This window comes from Glycine max, chromosome 18 (assembly GCF_000004515.6).
Source record: "Glycine max cultivar Williams 82 chromosome 18, Glycine_max_v4.0, whole genome shotgun sequence".
NCBI lineage: Eukaryota > Viridiplantae > Streptophyta > Magnoliopsida > Fabales > Fabaceae > Glycine > Glycine max.
In genome coordinates, this window is record NC_038254.2 from 24,076,324 (window position 1) to 24,094,714 (window position 18,391).

Genomic DNA, 18,391 nt, shown 5'->3' on the forward strand with positions numbered 1-18,391 from the left:
GTCTTTTGTGCCAGAAGATTTTGGCACATTTGATTCATGCTTCTCATTGAACTGTTCCCATGAATTGGGACAAAACCCAAGTTTGAAAACTCCCAATTTGATCTTTTGTATTAATTTGAAAACTTCCTTTTGTCATTTGAATCCAACAGGTTATGCATATGTAATAATGGAAGAAAATAATCCAAACCACAAATGCATATGTAATAAATCCAACAACCTATGCTCGAAGTGCACCAATCCAGATAAGAAAAACGCGAAACCAAAACAACCAAGAACATCAACTTCCTTAGTACTCTGACTTAACTAAACCCTTTGGCCTTCAAATCCTTTTCGCATATTCAACGATGACATTGTTAGGGCAACTCAAGAAGTCGATAATCACATTTTAAAAGTCTTATATTATCAAACAAGAACTCAAAAACTTATATTATCAAACAAGAACTCAAAAACTTCGACATCCTTACCTTCACACTAGCAAGGTGGCGACACCACTCCAAAGGGCACAAGATCGGATACGTGGTGGTGGTCGGAACAATGGCTAGGGTTTTTCTTCTTGAGGTCAGGGAAACGCAATGTCAGGGTGGGCACGACGGAGTCGTCGCTGGGATGACTTCAGGCAACAGAGCGCATTAGGGTTTTGCTATAGCTTTTTCGAGGACACGAGAGTGTTCAATCATCGCGAAATAGGAGTATATAAAGCACAAAATTAAAGACGGTGCACACGTAACACCGTCTTTGTCTCTGACCACAACTACGACGGTGTCTATAAACACACCGTCTTAGATTAGTTCCACCAAAGCTACAAACGCAGCGTTCAATTGAAACGTCGTCGTATACGAAATGCGCCGTATATAAAACTTATATATTTACGGAAATGCCACCGTGTGCACTACTACGTCGGGTTATGTACGACCGACGTAGAATGTGCATCGTAAAATAGAATATTTTTAGTAGTGATTTAAACTAATGGTCCACCATACTTCATCTTTAAATGGTCATCAAAGACTCCGTCAATTTATTATTCTAAAATAGCAATCACACCTCCTATTAAAGACTCGCATTTATTATTCAAATAAATGAACATGTCTTTAATGCATTGTTTGGTTGTCCTGAGCTACAATGCATTGCTCAGTTGAACACGTATGTTGGAAGGGGCAATGAACCTTAAGTGTACTTAAGCTCTATATTAAATGGTTAGTCTCATAATTGGTCTAAAGAATTGAAACGTGAAAAATATCTTAGGATCCTATTGAATAACCAAAAACTCTAATTACAGTAATCATTAACGGTAAAAACTAATGGTCCACCGTAAAACCACATCTTTAAATGGTCATCATAGGATTCGTCAATTTATTATTCAAATAAATTAATTGCACCTCCTATTAAAGACTCACATTTATTATTCAAATAAATTAACATCTCTTCAACACATTATTTGAGTGTCTGGAACTACAATGCATTGCTTAGTTGAACACGTATTTTGGAAGGGGCAATGAACCTTACGTGTAGTTCTATATTATTAAGGGTTAGTTTCAAAATTGGTATAAAGAACTAAAACTTATAGAAATATCTTAGAATCCCATCAAAAAACCAAAGACTCTAATTATGATGGTTATAAACGGTTAGCCATCATAAAACCACATCTTTAAATAGTCCTTGAAGAATCTGTCAATTTATTATTCAAACAAATTAATCATGCCCCTATTAAAGACTCGCATTTATTATTCAAATAAATTAACATGTTTTTAACGCATTGTTTGACCGTCCCGAACTAAACGAGTAGATTATAGTAATACCCCTTAAGATTTCTTGAAATTACATCCAATACCCCTAATTTCCCTAATTTTTTACACCTACACAAAACCTTGGACCTTGTTTGAAGAACATTACATTGACACCCCTTAGAAATTACATTAACACCCTTTGCAAAACATTAGACTATGTATCCCTATGAGGATGTTGTTGTAATGGTATAAAAAGTAGAGGTTTAGGTGTGATTTCAAGAAATCTTAGGAGATGTTGTAATTTACTCAAACTAAAATGTATTGTTTAGTTGAACACTATCAAAATATCTTAGAATAATTTGTTTAGTCATTAAAGAACAAAGGTCCTAATTACTTGGTTATAAAAAATAAATTATTTAGTCAAAATAATTTTAAAAAACTGAGCATTCTAATGTGATTGTAAGGTAAATAAATAATTTCAATCATTTTAAAAAGATAATTATAGATATTTTAGCAAATTCATTATTTGTTGTTCATATAAAAGTAAAACCAATCATCATTTTCTCATCAACATATAAATGTGTCAATTATTTTGAAAATGGAGGAAGAATTTAAAAGAAATGAGTTATAAAATGTATCCGTAACAATCATCTAATATTAATGACATATACTTGATCTGTAATATAATTACAGAAGTACTTGTTACATCAATAAAATCCTTACACGAACAACAAAATTTAAAACTGCATTATTGTAAGATAAGATTTTTACCGACTAGGATTATCTTTTGTTTGTTCTCTTATCAATCAATATTAGGAATGGTAATGATCTTATATTAATGTTTTCCACGAATAAGAAATTACAAACATTAATGCTTCTGTAAAAAAATAACCAAATAAGAAATTACCGACGTAACTGGATTTAGCCGGTGGAAGACAAGGATGGAGAATTAAGAGTCGCGAGAAGGGGAATGAGAGAGAAAACAGAGAAGCGGAAAAAGTGTATGAAACTGAAATTGCTATACGAGAGAAAGAGAGAGAGAGAGGAGTGTTCATTCAATACTTCTTGTTTGTTTCCTCTTCCGCACTTGATTATATGCTCCATCACCCACCACCCTTAGGGATCACACCTTTCAAGCAAGAAATTCTCATATTTCCAAAATGGAATTTCAGGAGCATCATGTGGAAGCTGAACTTGGGATGCCCGCAGCAGCAGCGAGCTATGAGGAGTTCGGAATGCCACCAAATCACGGCCAAGAGGAGCCAGTGGTGGCGGCGGTGCCGGTACCACCACCCGCCAACACCATGGCCCGCAACAGCGGCAAGGGAAAGTACCAGGAGTGCCTCAAGAACCACGCAGTTGGAATCGGCGGCCACGCCCTCGACGGCTGCGCCGAGTTCCTGCCGGCGGGCGAGGAGGGAACCCTGGACGCGCTAAAGTGCGCCGCGTGCAACTGCCACAGAAACTTCCACCGCAAGGAGACCCCGGACGGCACCTACTTGCTGCCCTTCCACCACCGCCACCAGCCACCGCCGCCGCCGTTCGCGCCGTACTACCGTGCGCCGGCTGGCTACCTGCACATGACGGGACCGCAGCACGCCACGCTGGCGCTTCCCTCCACGTCAGGAGGGGGTGGGACCCAGTCCCCTAGGGAGGACCAGGGAGACCTGTCGGACCCACCAACGAGTGGTGCCACCACTCACGGTGGGTCCAGCAGCAAGAAGCGTTTCAGGACAAAATTCACCCAGCAGCAGAAGGACAAGATGCTGGCCTTCGCGGAGAAACTTGGCTGGAGGATTCAAAAGCACGACGAGGGTGTCGTGCAGGAGTTCTGCTCGGAAACCGGCGTTCAGCGTCATGTCCTTAAGGTGTGGATGCATAACAACAAGCACACCTTGGGTAAAAAGCCCTAGAAGGACAAAAAATTCCACCCCCCTTCCCTCTCTATATATGTTTCTATGTTTTTAGTTACTATAATAACAATATCAGCCGCTATTCCAAGCTGAAAGCTCAACGTTGAAGCCTGGGAGATTGCGCTGCTGAATGTCGGACAAGCTATGCTCGTGCTAGCTGATCCAGACATTAGTTCTTAGGGCCTTTTTTTTCTTTTCTCTTTATATATGTTGGTTGTTTCATTGTCTTAGGACAAGGGAGAACGGTGGGGGTATTTCGGTAATCCATTTGGTCATGTTGGCTAGTATAATGTTTGAGGATCCATGATTCTAATTCCAGCAACATGTTTGTGGACTAGTTTACTTGGTTATGATCAATCAATAGTGTTTTTTTCTCGATGCATGTTTTGTTACTTTGAAAGAAAATATATGTGCATCAAAGATTGATCTCGTTGTCAGCCCATAAGACCAAATTTGTGGTAGTATGAAATTTTACAAAAGAGCCAAAAATTCTAATTAAGGTCATTAAAAAAAAAAAGTATGCGATGGTCGGTGGAACCGTTTTCGCAACATTGTTGAGTTGATGAGGGAATAGGTGCATGAATAACAATGGTGATGAAGGTAATTGGATTATTTTTGTTTTCGTTTGTCGATTCTGAAACTCATATGATCTCTTATATCCTAAGACAGTTGTTGAAGGAGGAACTTTCTCGGTACCATCAATGTCTTCCCACCTGCATTTTCCAGTTTTACATGTCTTTCTATACGTCTATGGGTCTTCACTTTCTTTCTTCTGCTAACTGCAAAGTGCGCAAACCTTTTCAGCTCCTCCACGCACTGCAGAAAAAGTGGGGGAATTCTAATTAATCCCAGGGGCTGCTATATATGGCCCCTACACCTCCATGCATTTTCTTTTATTTTACAGAACCTTAATTGTTTTCGTTATTTCCCTTGTTTTCACCAGTTTTTTTTTTGTTGTTGTTTCGGTTTATATGTAAATGAGTTAAGCTTTTTTATCTTTATGAATGAATTAAGCTAATATCTATTAATTAATTAATATTATAAAATGCGCTAGCTAATTATCTCGCCGGGTTTCTGTTCCCCTACACACAGGCTGTACTAAGCCTATTCTTTTGAGTCTGTGGTTCACTATTTACAAAGTGAAAAAAACATTCACCCGTTCAGGAATTCAGAACGTACAAAAATTGGATGACGCTATATTTTTCTCGGTCATTCAACTTAGATAAACTTAAAATATATGTTCAAGATCTCAGTCATCTAATCTTTTATTTACTATCCAACAATTATAATACAATATAATGGTGTGGACATGTGTGACTCCACTGTATCCATCTCCAAAACATCAAAGTATATATAATATAATACACTTATATGTTATAATTACCTTTTATGCTCAATTCATTATGGAAGGTTTAACTAGAGACAGAAGTTTAATTTGTATCATTCATCGAGTTCTCGAGTAGCGACACCTGAACTCTAATTGGGAAAAAAATTAGCAAACTCAAATCCTGATATGGCACAAACTCATATTGGATCGAGAAACAATTCAATTGTCTTCGATCTCTTGATTTTATTTTATTTATCTATTTCTACCCCTTTCAAAATAATCTTTCTCATTGTTTTAACCAGTACTTCGTTTTAAGAAAATGAGAAAGCTTTATGCTGCCACCCCAGCATGAGAAGGTAAAATGTGTGTACTATAAATAGAGGGACACAACTTTTTTCCTGCAACTCTCCAACTACTACCTATCACTGGGAGTCACATGAATACTTGAGGGATAATCTCTATCTATTAGGATATATACTTAAATTAGTTACGGTGCACATTTTTTATAAACTTAAAACAATAGTATTATATGCAACCTAATTAATTGTAAGAGGAAGGTTATGGGTTAGTAGCTTTAATGTGCACTCTAAAGGAGGGACCTGATTGATTACTTATGGTAAAGATAGATAAACGTGCTTACTTAGGAACCTTTCCTAATTTCTGAAATGTTTCAAGTATAGTAGCAGGATATATGTATGTATATGTGTTTTTTTTTCTGTGAACAGTTAACTTGTTAAGGAGTCCAAAGTTTGAGGTCACGTTGGATGCTTTTCTTTGCTTGTTTTGGGGGGCTTAAGCATCAGTTAAAGCTGTGTGGTTTCATCTGTGGTCCACTGTCCACTATTGCACTATGTAATGAAACCTTGGTTATAGTTTAGGCTTATCTGACAGTAAGAAAAGACTTTTTATAGCCATATACCTCCTCCCATATACAGACATGTTTATGACTTTTGTCTATATGCTTCCTTTGGTGATTCTATTACTGCACAAGCACATGATTTTCTCGGTGATCTCATTCTCTTATATTATCTCTCCCCAACAAAATAACAAAATGGGCTAAATCAGCCCATGCTTGCATTTGCATTTTGACCTTACCTCTCACTATAAGTGTTTTTTTTTTATGGATAAATATCTAATTTAGTCCTTAAATTTATAAAGCATCCACACTTAGGTAGCTGAATTTTGGGAATGTAAAATTTTATCCCTTAATTTGTAAAAAGTATGATAAATCCATCTCAATATCTATTTCTTCCATTGACCCAAATGGTCAAATCTACATGGCAACATTGGATTATTTTGATAGTGAAAAAGTGGGAAATTTGTTGTGTGATGCTGACTTGGATAGAATAAAATGTCATCTGAAATTTCTATGGACCAATTTGTTAGCCTGAAAAAGTTTCTTTTTTTAGAGCACCAATGTAACCGTTGGGTTTCAACGGCTACTTCTTTTCCCCCAACTATTATATATTCTTTTTACTATATAAGGTTTATTACACTAATACTTTAAGTGTCCCATTTTATTTTCAATAATAAACTGACTACCCTTTGTTGAATGGCAAGATGCAGGAAAATGCAATTTTTTTATTGGGTGAATCCTTTTTGAGAAAGGTGGATGGAAGAGATGAGGGAGAGGATTGATTACTTGCAAAAGGAATTGAAGATTATAAAATACTTTGTTTTCCTTTTGTTTTTTTGTTATGGTGGTTTGTTTATGGCTAATTTAGGGGTGGTGAATGGGTTGTTAGATTGCATGATATGGGAATATAATATCAGGGATGGGTGTAGTTGTACATGTTGGACTAATTTGTCAACTAGTTGTTAGATTCAAGGATTTAATTGACATAAGTAATATTGTTGAGGGATTGATTTGTCATTTATTTATAAAAATGAGACACTCATATTATATCTCTTTTGCATCATATATAATGATAGTCTTGCTAAGTTTGTATAATGGAAATTGAAAGATCAAACTGAAATATTCAGTATAATATAACATTGAACTTAAGAACTTTAACATTAATACTAATCAAACATAACATAGTTAATGTCACTCTTAAACTATTAAAGATAAAGATAGTAAAATTTTCACTATGACAATACCAAAAAATAAGCAACAACTAACGACCAAATGACAGCAACAGAGATGTAACAATGGAAATTCTCCAAAAAAACAAATCATCATAAATGTTGTTGCTTCAATCAACATACATATCCCAAAAAAGAAACATAAGAACAGTAAATATTATCACTTATTCATGTCTTCCCTTCGTGGCAGCTCTAGTGTGGGAATGAAGCTCATGAAGCTAGGTTCTATCATCCTTGGTGAAGGTCCACTTGGGAATGACATCTTGGGTGAAGGTCCACTTGGGAATGACATCTTGATAGGTGCAAGAGGCCTAATGGGTGCAAGAGTACCATCTTCAACATCAACAACGCTATTGAAATAATCTAACAATTCGTAACAATTCCTCCTCCAAAGGCTTTTGTCCATTACTCTGTGCATCTTCAATCACAAAGTCATTAAATTGATTCCGGATTCGGTTAGTAATCCTTTCAATTTCCTTATCCTTATTAAGGTCAACATCAATATCTTCAACTCCATCCTTAGTTTGATTCACCATAACCTCATCAGGCACACCACCTACTATATTCAAGTAATCATCCACTATGTGCTCAAAGTAGACATAAACATCTTTGTCAAGGTGAGCAAGACCTATGCGGCACATGCGTGAGATATCTCTGTCATTCTCCAATTGAAGCAACACACCATCCCCATTAATGCTAGGATACAAAAAATACAAAGCAACAAATCTTTGATAACCTCTGCAACATTTACACAAGTCAAAAATAGTCCACTATCATCAAATTCACTTCACAATTCTCCCAAACGTAGAACTCGTCGTCGACATATTCTAATGTGCCATGATCATCCCTTTTGAATCTACCCGTGTGGTGCAATATAAGATTGATGTGATCATACATCTTACAACCCATTAAAAAAATAGCTGCTATTAATTTCTTTACATACAAGACCATTTACTTAAGCAACAACATGACTCCAATAACCAAACTAGTATCAATTAGCAAAACAAATTTTTATACCGAAAAAAGAGTGCACTCACACTTTAACAAAAACATATCAATAAAAACCCTAAACCCTAACTTAGATTCCAAAAACAAAAAACAAATTTTTCAACATCAAAAATATATTATCATACAAACAACAATGGCAAGAACCCAAGACATAGCCACGCATAGCCAAACAACTTCCACAAAAAAGGAAAAAAAAATGCACTTAATAGAATCAAATGCTTACCTTATAACCAAGTCAACGGAGAACAATTGGGTTTGTCTTCAAATGTCGGACGGTCGTTGACCACAACTTTCCACTTGTCAAAGGGTTTCTCCCCCCCCCCCCCCCCCCCCCACCCCCCGAACCCAAGACATAACCACGCATAGCCAAACAACTTCCATAGAAAAGGAAAAAAAATGCACTTAATAGAATCAAATGCTTACCTTATAACCAAGTCAACGGAGAACAATTGGGTTTGTCTTCAAATGTCGGGTTGGAGAACGGTCGTTGACCACAACTTTCCACTTGTCAAAGGGTTTCCCCCCCCCCCCCCCCTCAAACTCTGACTCCCACTCCCACTCCCGCTCTCACTCTCACTCTCACTCGGAGAAGGTGGGAACACCAAAAGACATAACTAGTAAGCATTGGTTAGAATAGGCAACAAATATTGACCTCATTTTGTATTATCCAAGTAGTAAAAAAGAGAAATTTCAAATGACATTTTAATCCATCCGAGTCAGCATCACACTCATCAAATTTCTCAGTGTCAAAACGGTCCAACATTGTCACATAGACTTTGCCTTTTATGTTAATGGAATAAATAGACAGTGAGACAAATTTGTCACTTTTTATAATTTGAGAGAAAATTTAATTTTTCCAAAATTCAGGGACCCATATATCAGTGTTTTACGCAATCAACATCTAAATATAATATTTATTCTTTTTTATACTCTTGAGTGAAATTTGGATTTGAATTATTTAACCTAATAAAGCTAAAAATGTGCTGTCTCTCTCAATAATCCTGGTTGCACGTAATATCCCATGTCACATATCAGGTTTTTATATATAAAAGACAGAATTACTTCTTATCATTAATGATTCTTTATTTTCTTATAGTTTAACATTCAAAAAAGAATTACACGCTATATTAAAAGAAAATAAAAATTAAAAATAGAGAATAACTCTTTTAATATTATTTTTATAACAACCTAATCTCTCTTCATTAAGATAAAGAGTGTCCACATCTGTACAAGAGGGTGAAATATTTGAATGAAATTTTTTCTGATCCGCACCCTCTATATGTGTATATGTTAAGATTTTATTGCTTAGGTTATATAATGTTTGTAAAAGAAAAATAAGAGTGTAGAAATTAGACGGTGTTAGGAATTGAAGCCCCCATGGGCTATTTATATTATTCACCTAGTTACAAATTATATTAATAATCCTTCTTTTTTTTAGTCAATATTAATTTTTAATTTATTAATTTTTATTAGTGAAAGATATTCGAATTCATCATTTCTTTTTCTTTCCTTTTTTCTTCATCTATCTAGTTAACCTTATAATTCATATGTAATGAAGTGTAAAAATATCTCGATGAGAAAATCACATGATTTTTATTGTGTGTCCTTAAGAGCATTTCCAAAGGTGTTGATATAAACAACCCCATTTATGTCACATCAATTTTAATCAACTTAACTAATTTTTTCTCCAATTGATGTTTTTTATTAACAAGTTATTTGACTCACAAATATTATATTTCTTTTTATATTTAATACAAAATTAATTAAGTTATGAATAATAATAATTTAAATAAGTAACTCTTCGATTTTATTTTAAATAACTTAAAATTACATATAACACATCAAAATAATATTTTTTTATTAAACAACTCATTAAACAACTTCCATAGATATTCTTAAGAGACTCTAGCGTGATCATATTGGGGTGGATGCATGTAATCCAAAAGTTCTTCACATTGGGTTCTATAGACTGACTACTGAACTTGGTGTTGATGACCAACGCATTAGCTTTATTTTATTTATTGTGGACGTGAATCTTTAATTAGGAAAAGTGACGAATTGCATAACTACACAAACGCATATTATTACCTACCATATTAGTTCGTAGTATGGTGCTGTAATAATGAGTTATATATAAACTTGTTCACTATTCTTGGATATTGGAGAACCTGTGACATGTTCCCTTTTTAAGAAAATAAACTTGGATAATTTTTTCCCGCACAGGTAGTATTATTCTTCGAAAAAGATAGCATTAATTATATTTTACAACTCAAATATGAAAACTTTAAAAGGAGAATAATATGACAGCAAAATAAAATTAGATTCCTGTCAGCATGAGACGCAATTGAAAATAATCAGAGGGAAACCATTAACTAATTTTTTTCTCCAATTGATGTTTTTATTAACAAGTTATTTTACACTAAAGAATTATATTTTTGGTTTTTCTTATCATTCATCTTCTCCTCATGCCCGTAGGCAATGATTGAAGTTCATTAAATTTCATTTGAGTAAAAAACTTTTCAGTTGAAATTACCGATTCAATCCTTAACATTATAAAAAAATTATGCCACTCTGAAATTGTTAAATTAATTTACACGTGTTTAATCACGTTTAATGTTTTGTAATTAATTTTATCAAAATCAATTTAATTTTAATTCTAATTATTAAAATTTAAAACAAATGGACTTATATAGGGTACGTTTAGGAAACAATATTTCAACTAAACGTAACCCATGTTTTTGTTTTTGGATATTAACACATGCTTTTTCAATCCAATAATATTGTTGTAAACTAGCGTACCCCATTGCCCAGAGGCTCTTTGCATATGCAAGGGTAAGGCTGCGTATAATATCCCTCCCTAATACAATCCAATAATATTGTTGTAATTCAAATATAATATTTAGGGGTATTTAAGAGTATGAGTCATCCATAAATCCAAATTGTCTCGAACTAACTCAAAGAGTTTAAGTTGGATATTTTGTGTGTTTAGATCAAATACAAACCAAACTCATTTAAACCCATTGACTTTGGATTGAGTTGTGGGTTTTAATTTATAAACATGTTAACTCGTTGATCCGATCTGTAAACCCATTGTTTAATATTAATCTGGTATTATTATTTATATAAAATATATATTATCTTTTTAAATTAAAAAATAAAATATTATTATTATTCTTAGATTATTAGTCATAATAACGAGTAGTGGAGGAAAAATATTATAGTTACAAAATTTTAGTGATTGAGTATCTCTATTGAATTTAAGTTATTTAGTATTTCTTGTGTACTATGAAGTTTAAAATAATGAGGATATGATGATTTGGTGAAGATTGAAAATATAAAGTGATAATTGTAACTTGCAATTAAAAATTGAAGGTGAGACACACATTTTGAGTAACACTATGATAAGAATGGGGTCATGGGATATTATGTATTTACTTTTGTTTTATCTTTTGTATATTAGCTTATAGATCTGGATAGAGGATGTATAGTCTCATGTTGTATGATACTAGTTTCGTGATCAAGAACGTTTTAAAAAAATTTCAACTTATAAAAATATTGAATTTTAAAATTAAGGAAAAATATGTGTTTAGTCCCTTAATTATTCCTGGTTTTGGTCTTTAGTGTAGTACAATACATCACACTAGAAGAAGGGGTTGAATAATGTGTTAGATAAATTTATAAAACTTTTCAAAATGAAAGTAATTAATAAATAAAATATATTTTTAACCCTATTGTCCAGTAACAAGAGTTGTCATCCAATGATTAATAAAACAATGATTTCAAAGCAATTTAATATATAAAATGTGTGTGAAAGCTGTGTCGATTTTAAGCCTTAAGAATCTCATATAAGCTTAAGGAGAGTAGTAGAAACACTTAGTTTATATTAATTCACTCAATCTAAGCTATGTCTAGTTCTCCTTTATAAAATAGTAAATGGTTCCACTAATCAATGATTGATTACAATAAATATTCTAACCTACCCCTCCTGTCTTTACAAGAATTCTCTAGGTCACTACTAACACAACCCTTAGACTCCCCTTGAACCTAAGAACATTCAAGTATTGTTTTGTCACTAAGTGACTCCTAGCTTTCATAAACAAACCATTTAAAGAATTATAGATTCTAACACTCAAAGAGAGCTTTACAATAAAGTAAGACTCAATACAAGAACTTTGCTAAGAAAATGATAGACTCTATCAGCATTGTGTTTCACTGAGTGGTATTTCTCTTTGATTCTTTCTTGCTTCTCCTTAATGTATGAATGTTCAAGCTTGAGCATTGCTTTGAAATGCCTTTTAAAGGAGAAGGATGATCAATTGAATGTGGAATATTGTGCATTCAATTTCTAACCGTTGTTGATTTTATTCTTTTGGTGCCAATTGGGACAAATGAAGTTAGGGCAATTATAGCAAGTGTGATATGTCCTCCTCAGCGAGAATGATTGTGAACTGATTCTTTCTAAATTTGTCCTTCACATTCTGAATTCAAATGTTAGTTATTTATATAAGGAAATATAGTATTATGTCACAATATATTCTTCGTATATATGGATACTTATATAAAGTGCAATAAATGGATTATTCTTAAGCAGTATATTGGATTCATTTTTAAGCATAGAGAACAAATGGATGCAGACCACGATTTAATATAAAGCAGATTTTGTAACACCCTGAAATTTTGATAACTGAAAATAGATGTTTGATGTATCACTTGCATTATGTGATTAATTTGGATTATTTGAGGTGTTGTGTGGAATTATCTGTGTGCTATTGCTAGGTGCAAATGTCAAGTTATGTGGAGTTTGATTGACCCGTGTTAAAAATGTGAGATTTCGAGTTTGACCCAAAAACCTATTTCAGTAAAACCACGATCCCAGACTTGTTAAGCGCAATTCCAACCCAAGAAGGATATTCACTTAGCGAGACAAGCGCACTAAGCATAATTCCAACATGAGGAGGTAATTTGCTTAGCGCGAAATGTCCCGCCCAACGCCAAAAGTGAAGTTTCGCTTAGCGAGGCAAGCTCGCTAAGCGAGATCTGCAGATTATAAATACGTCCAACAACATAAAAATAGGTGTTTTCATCTCTCTCTCTCTCTCTAAAACTCTTGCCCAAAAACCCTAATACCTCCTCCTTTATCACCCAACACCATCGGTGGCTGCCACGAGCCACCGTTGCTTGCCGTCGAACCACCATACATAGAGGAACACTTTATTCAAAGTGGAATCTTCAAAATTCATCTCGAGGATTCAGTAGAGAATGAAGCTCTCAACCCTTCTTTAGAATTTTTAACTATCCACGTTCAGTGCATTAATGGTGCCCATGTTTCATACTTCATAATTGCATGGAAATAGTATAAACTTTGTCAGTAAGTACTTGTAGTTTTTCATGAGGAAAAATGCTTGTACTTGGGGGCATGCCACTCGGTTTGGAACTTCCTTGAGACTCAGGCTAATCACTATGGGGGGGGGGGGGGGGGGGGAATTGTCTATGCACGGCAGGATGACCTCGACACTTGCTGCCTAGTTTTCCTAAGTGAGAGTGCCACGTGGACACAGCTATTTCCTGACAAATGGTACCATATTGCATTTGAGAGTTGAGTCAAGTGCGTGCATCATTCTGAGTATAATTGATTAAATTGTGGAATAGTTGATGACTAATTGTTAAGTGTATATTGAATGAATGTGTTATTGAGAATGATTGTGGTTACTGCTATTGCTTTCTTGCTAACTATTGTCATCTAGTGTTTTGTTGATCTTTTATAATAAACTCACCCATGCAATTTTATACCGTGTGATTGGTACCTATGATGATCACAAACCTTTGTTAGTGGGAGCAGATGGGTAGCAGTAGGTGATGTTGGAGGGAGATTCTTTTGTTAGAGCCATCATGCTAACGTGATAACGTCGGGATTATTTTTGGGAGAGAGTTGTGTTTTGTTATCAACTTTTCTGTAACTGGTTCCTTGATTCTTTTTGATTTGGACATGTAAATCCTAGGCTTAGATACATGTATAAACTAAATTTCTCTCTGTCATATGAATGATGTATAATGGTATGATATATATATGTAAGTATTTGTGCATTTTTTGGTGAATGTATATCGCAAAAAAAAATTTACCCTCGTTTTCATAATCAAATTAATGGAGTTTTCACTTAAAAACTAAAATGTTGCATTGATTTAGTGATATCATAGCGATGAGGTGGGTTGTTACAGATTCCAGTAAATGATAGTGGACAATGATAACGACCACTTAGGAGAAATGCAGAGTGAGCACAATATAATTATGCATGATTAATGATTATATACATATAAGAGCATAAGAGTAATTTAACACATTTGTGTGCCCAACAAACACTCATATCATTAAGCTTTACTTTGCGATTACACCAAAAAAATTTCCTATAACTTATCCCCCTTTTGTCATTATCAAAGGAACATACGAGTTTGAAGTGAAAGAAATGATGAAAGACATCATTGTTGTCCTTGAGTAGGTGGTGGAGGTAGGTTGAGTTGGTGGGGATGGAGAAGGTAGTGGTTGTTGGTTTGTGACGTCGGTGGTGAAAGGAGGTGAAAGGGATTCAATGTTGGTTGGTAGAGGTAGAATATGAGGGCTAGGTTGAGGAGATGGTGATTGAGGGTGGACAGAAGGTAGTAGAGGTAGACTTGGTGTTGGCACAGATGGTAAAGGCTAAGCGGGTGGATATTCAACATCTCCAAGGACATAGGATTGAGTTTGTTGAAGGTTGGTTAGCAACATCTGTGACAAATTGGTGAAATGAGATGAGATGAAATTTTGTATGGAAGTCGATATTGCTCATTCTCCAAAGACTATTGTTCAACAAAGATTTCAAGTTTTTGCTGAGTTTCTTCTTTTTGCTTTTGCACGGCTTGATTCAACATGTCTTGGATGCGTTCCTCAATGAGTGCAGTAGGGGTAGTGTAGTTGATTAGAGGAACATCAACTGGATTGCTTTAGCTGGTGGAGTATACAATGACCTCTTGTTGGACAAAGGTGACTTCTTGAGACTGCTAAGCTTGAGTGGACTCATGGATAGGTTTTTTAATAGTAGTATCAAGAATGGATGCATCCATTTCCTGTTATGTTTCTCTTGTGCTAGATTGCTCAAGATCAACTCAGACTTGATGAACCTTGGCAACATCCTCTTTAGCTTTCTATCTTGATCCAACTTTCTTCCTCTCTTCAGCCTCTAGTTTGATTTTCCACTATTATTCATAATGAGTTATGTCTTTTTGTTGTAGTTCAAGTAGACGCCTGACACAAGCTTTGAGCTTACCCTTAGGCATCTTGCTTAAGTTGAACACAACATGACTGAAGATGTTTGTTGGACAAGTGGTCTCAATAACTTAAGAGGGGGGTGAATTAAGTTTCAAAATTTTCCCACTAACAAATTTTAACCCCCTTTTAAATGATATATGATAGGCTCAGAATGCAAAAGAAGCAGAAGTAATCAATTTAATAATGTTCTTTTAACTGTGCAAGGCAAAGTAAACTGCAATAAAATAACCGAGATAAGGGAAGAGAGAAATGCAAACTCAATTTATACTGGTTCGACCACTTCCCATGCCTACGTCCAGTTCTCAAGCAACTCACTTACGATTTTCCACTATCTCTGTAAATCCTTTACAGTCTTTGAACACACTGAAGTGTCATCATTTTCTCATATTTCTTAACCCTTTTTGACACCATTTTAATTACTGATTAGCCTTAATTGTCAATTTAATTATGCAGTTTTATCATTTGGGCCTACTGGATTAATTTTGTGTTTTTAATTTAATTTCAGGAGAATTATAAGCAATTGAGCTTGAATCCAGAATTGGGCTTGGACTTGAAGAGAGCAGACTATTTAATTCTACAAATCTTATCTTATTTAGATTTTATCTCATCTAGATATTATTTCATCTAGATTTTATCTTATCATATCTAGATTTTATCTCATTTAGATATTATTTCATCTAGATCTTATCTTATCTAGATTTTATTTCATCTAGATATTATTTCATCTAGATTTTGTTTTATCTTATCTTATCTAGATTTTATTTTATTTATGGGCTTGGACTTAAAACAGATTTGTAAGCTTTGGGCCTGAGAACTATATAACAGCACCAAGGTTCTAGTTTGAGCTCTCTCTCTCTCTCTCTCTCTCTTATTTTCGTTTGAGTCTTTTTCGTTTTAGGGAGAGAATAATTTTAGGTTTTGCAATTCCAGTTTTTACTATTTACGTAGCAATAAAATTTCGTTTTCTACTTCAATCTACAATTTCGTTTCTACTGATTAATGAAAGGCTAAGTCTCCAGCGTTGTTTTCTCTTGAGGATCAAGCACAACTCTCTTTGAGGTTTTATTATCACTATTAAATTCTGATCAGTTTCTCCTCTTCACCAATTACTCTATATTTGTTGCTATTAATCCATGCATGCTTAGTGTTTGATTAATTGTCTATGTGCTCAATTTGCGTTCATGCTTAATGATTAGTTTCGTTCATGATTAATCGGTGTATGTGTTTCTTAATCACATAATGAATGCCTTATGTTAAATTTCGCTTAGTAATTTAATTTAGGGTTGGATTAAGTGGTTGAACTGATAAAGGATAAATCCTCGTAACCTAGGATAAGAGACTTGCTTGTGAATCAAGGGGAAACAACGAGTTTTAATTCTGATATTTTCTAATTCAAATTTACTTGTTGTTTAATTTACAAAAACAAACAACCCCCCCCCCCCCCCAATTCGTTACTGTTTAATTACTATCTGTTATGAACGTTTGGTTGACCATTGCTCGTTGGGAGATGACCTAGGATCACTTCCTAGATACTGTATTTTTAATGTTTATTTGATTCGGGTACGGCCTCGATCACGCACCTTGGGATCCTTCACCATTGTGTTCAAGATTCTCACAAGCCAAGAGACAAACAGTCTCTTGATTATAACTAACTTTATGAGATGAACAAAAAAATTTCTCTCCTTTAGAGTAGATAATACAAATTGAAGTTCCTAGGAGAATTCTCAATAAATTTGCAAGTGTTTGGCCAATAGTTCTTTAGAGAGCATTTGACAATTAAGTTCTATTAGAAAAATATCTCTCTTGCTTTTTGAAGTCACACACATATATATAGGCCAATTGTGCCTTTTCAAAATGGTTTGAAGAGACGTGTCTTTTCAAAAAGCTTTTCTGAAATTTTCTCACTGATAATTGATTACATGATTCTGGTAATTGATTACATAGTTATATTTTTGAAGAGTCATGACTTTTCAAAGGTTTTTTGAAATCTCTTCACTGGTAATTGATTACAGGATTCTGGTAATCGATTACACAGATCAAAATCAAACAGTTTTGTGCTGTTAGTCAAAAATATCTTCACGAACTCTCTGGTAATCGATTACACAGTCTGCTAATCGATTAGCAATTCAAAAATATCTCTTTGAACTGATTTAGACTTTGATAAAAGAATGTTTGATACTAAAGATGTTGAGGCCAAACTAAAGCAATCAAATTGAGATTCTTTAAACAAACTTACTAAGTTCTTATCTTAGATTTACTTGATCTTGTTCGCTTGACCTTGAATTAATCATGAAGCAATCTCTGTTTTCCTAACCTTGAATGTTTCTTGAAGTAATCTTGTTTGATTATACTTTGGCATCATCAAAAACTTGTATTCATACATTTATATTCTTCCCCTTTTTGATGATGAAAACCATTATCAACTAAATTCTTTTTGGCATCATCAAAACCTGCATGATTCACATTCTCCCATTTTTTGATGATGACAACCATTTGTAGGCTAGGAGAAAAAAGAATATCCATTTGTGTCATTCACTTCCCCTTGATTTTGCAATGATTGCTTACATGAAACAGTTGAAGATTTCATAGATAAAAACTGTCTCAAAGAAAATAGATAATTCCCCTTACCATTTATCTTTTATCTATTCCCCCTTTGTCAACATCAAAAACAAATCATGAGCAGAGAGAAGAAAAACATTCAGCAATTTATAACGAATTAATATAGTAGTACCATTTCTTGGCCTAAAAGAGTTAGTCTCATCAAAAGCAATTATGAGAATCAAAAGATACCAAAAATCCTTTATCACATAATTGACAAACATTTAATAAACTATGCTTAAGACCTATCAACAAGTAAAACATTTTCTATGGAGGTAGAAGGATTCGTACCTATTTTTCCAACTCCAAGAATTTTACCTTTGTTGTTGTCGCCATAGGTCATATGTCCACTATTTTTTTGGGTGAAATATGAATAAACTTTGATGCATCTCTCGTCATGTGTTTGGAGCAACCGCTATCAATGTACCAACTTTGC

General features: G+C 34.3%; 1 protein-coding gene across 1 annotated transcript; it reads left to right on the plus strand.

Annotated features, from left to right (window-relative positions):
- Window positions 1-2,670: 2,670 nt before the first annotated feature.
- Window positions 2,671-4,013, plus strand: LOC100798992 (zinc-finger homeodomain protein 2). The gene has a single exon (XM_003551190.5). It carries the CDS (start codon window positions 2,885-2,887, stop codon window positions 3,635-3,637), a length of 753 nt encoding a protein of 250 aa, XP_003551238.1. The 5' UTR covers window positions 2,671-2,884; the 3' UTR covers window positions 3,638-4,013.
- Window positions 4,014-18,391: the final 14,378 nt, after the last annotated feature.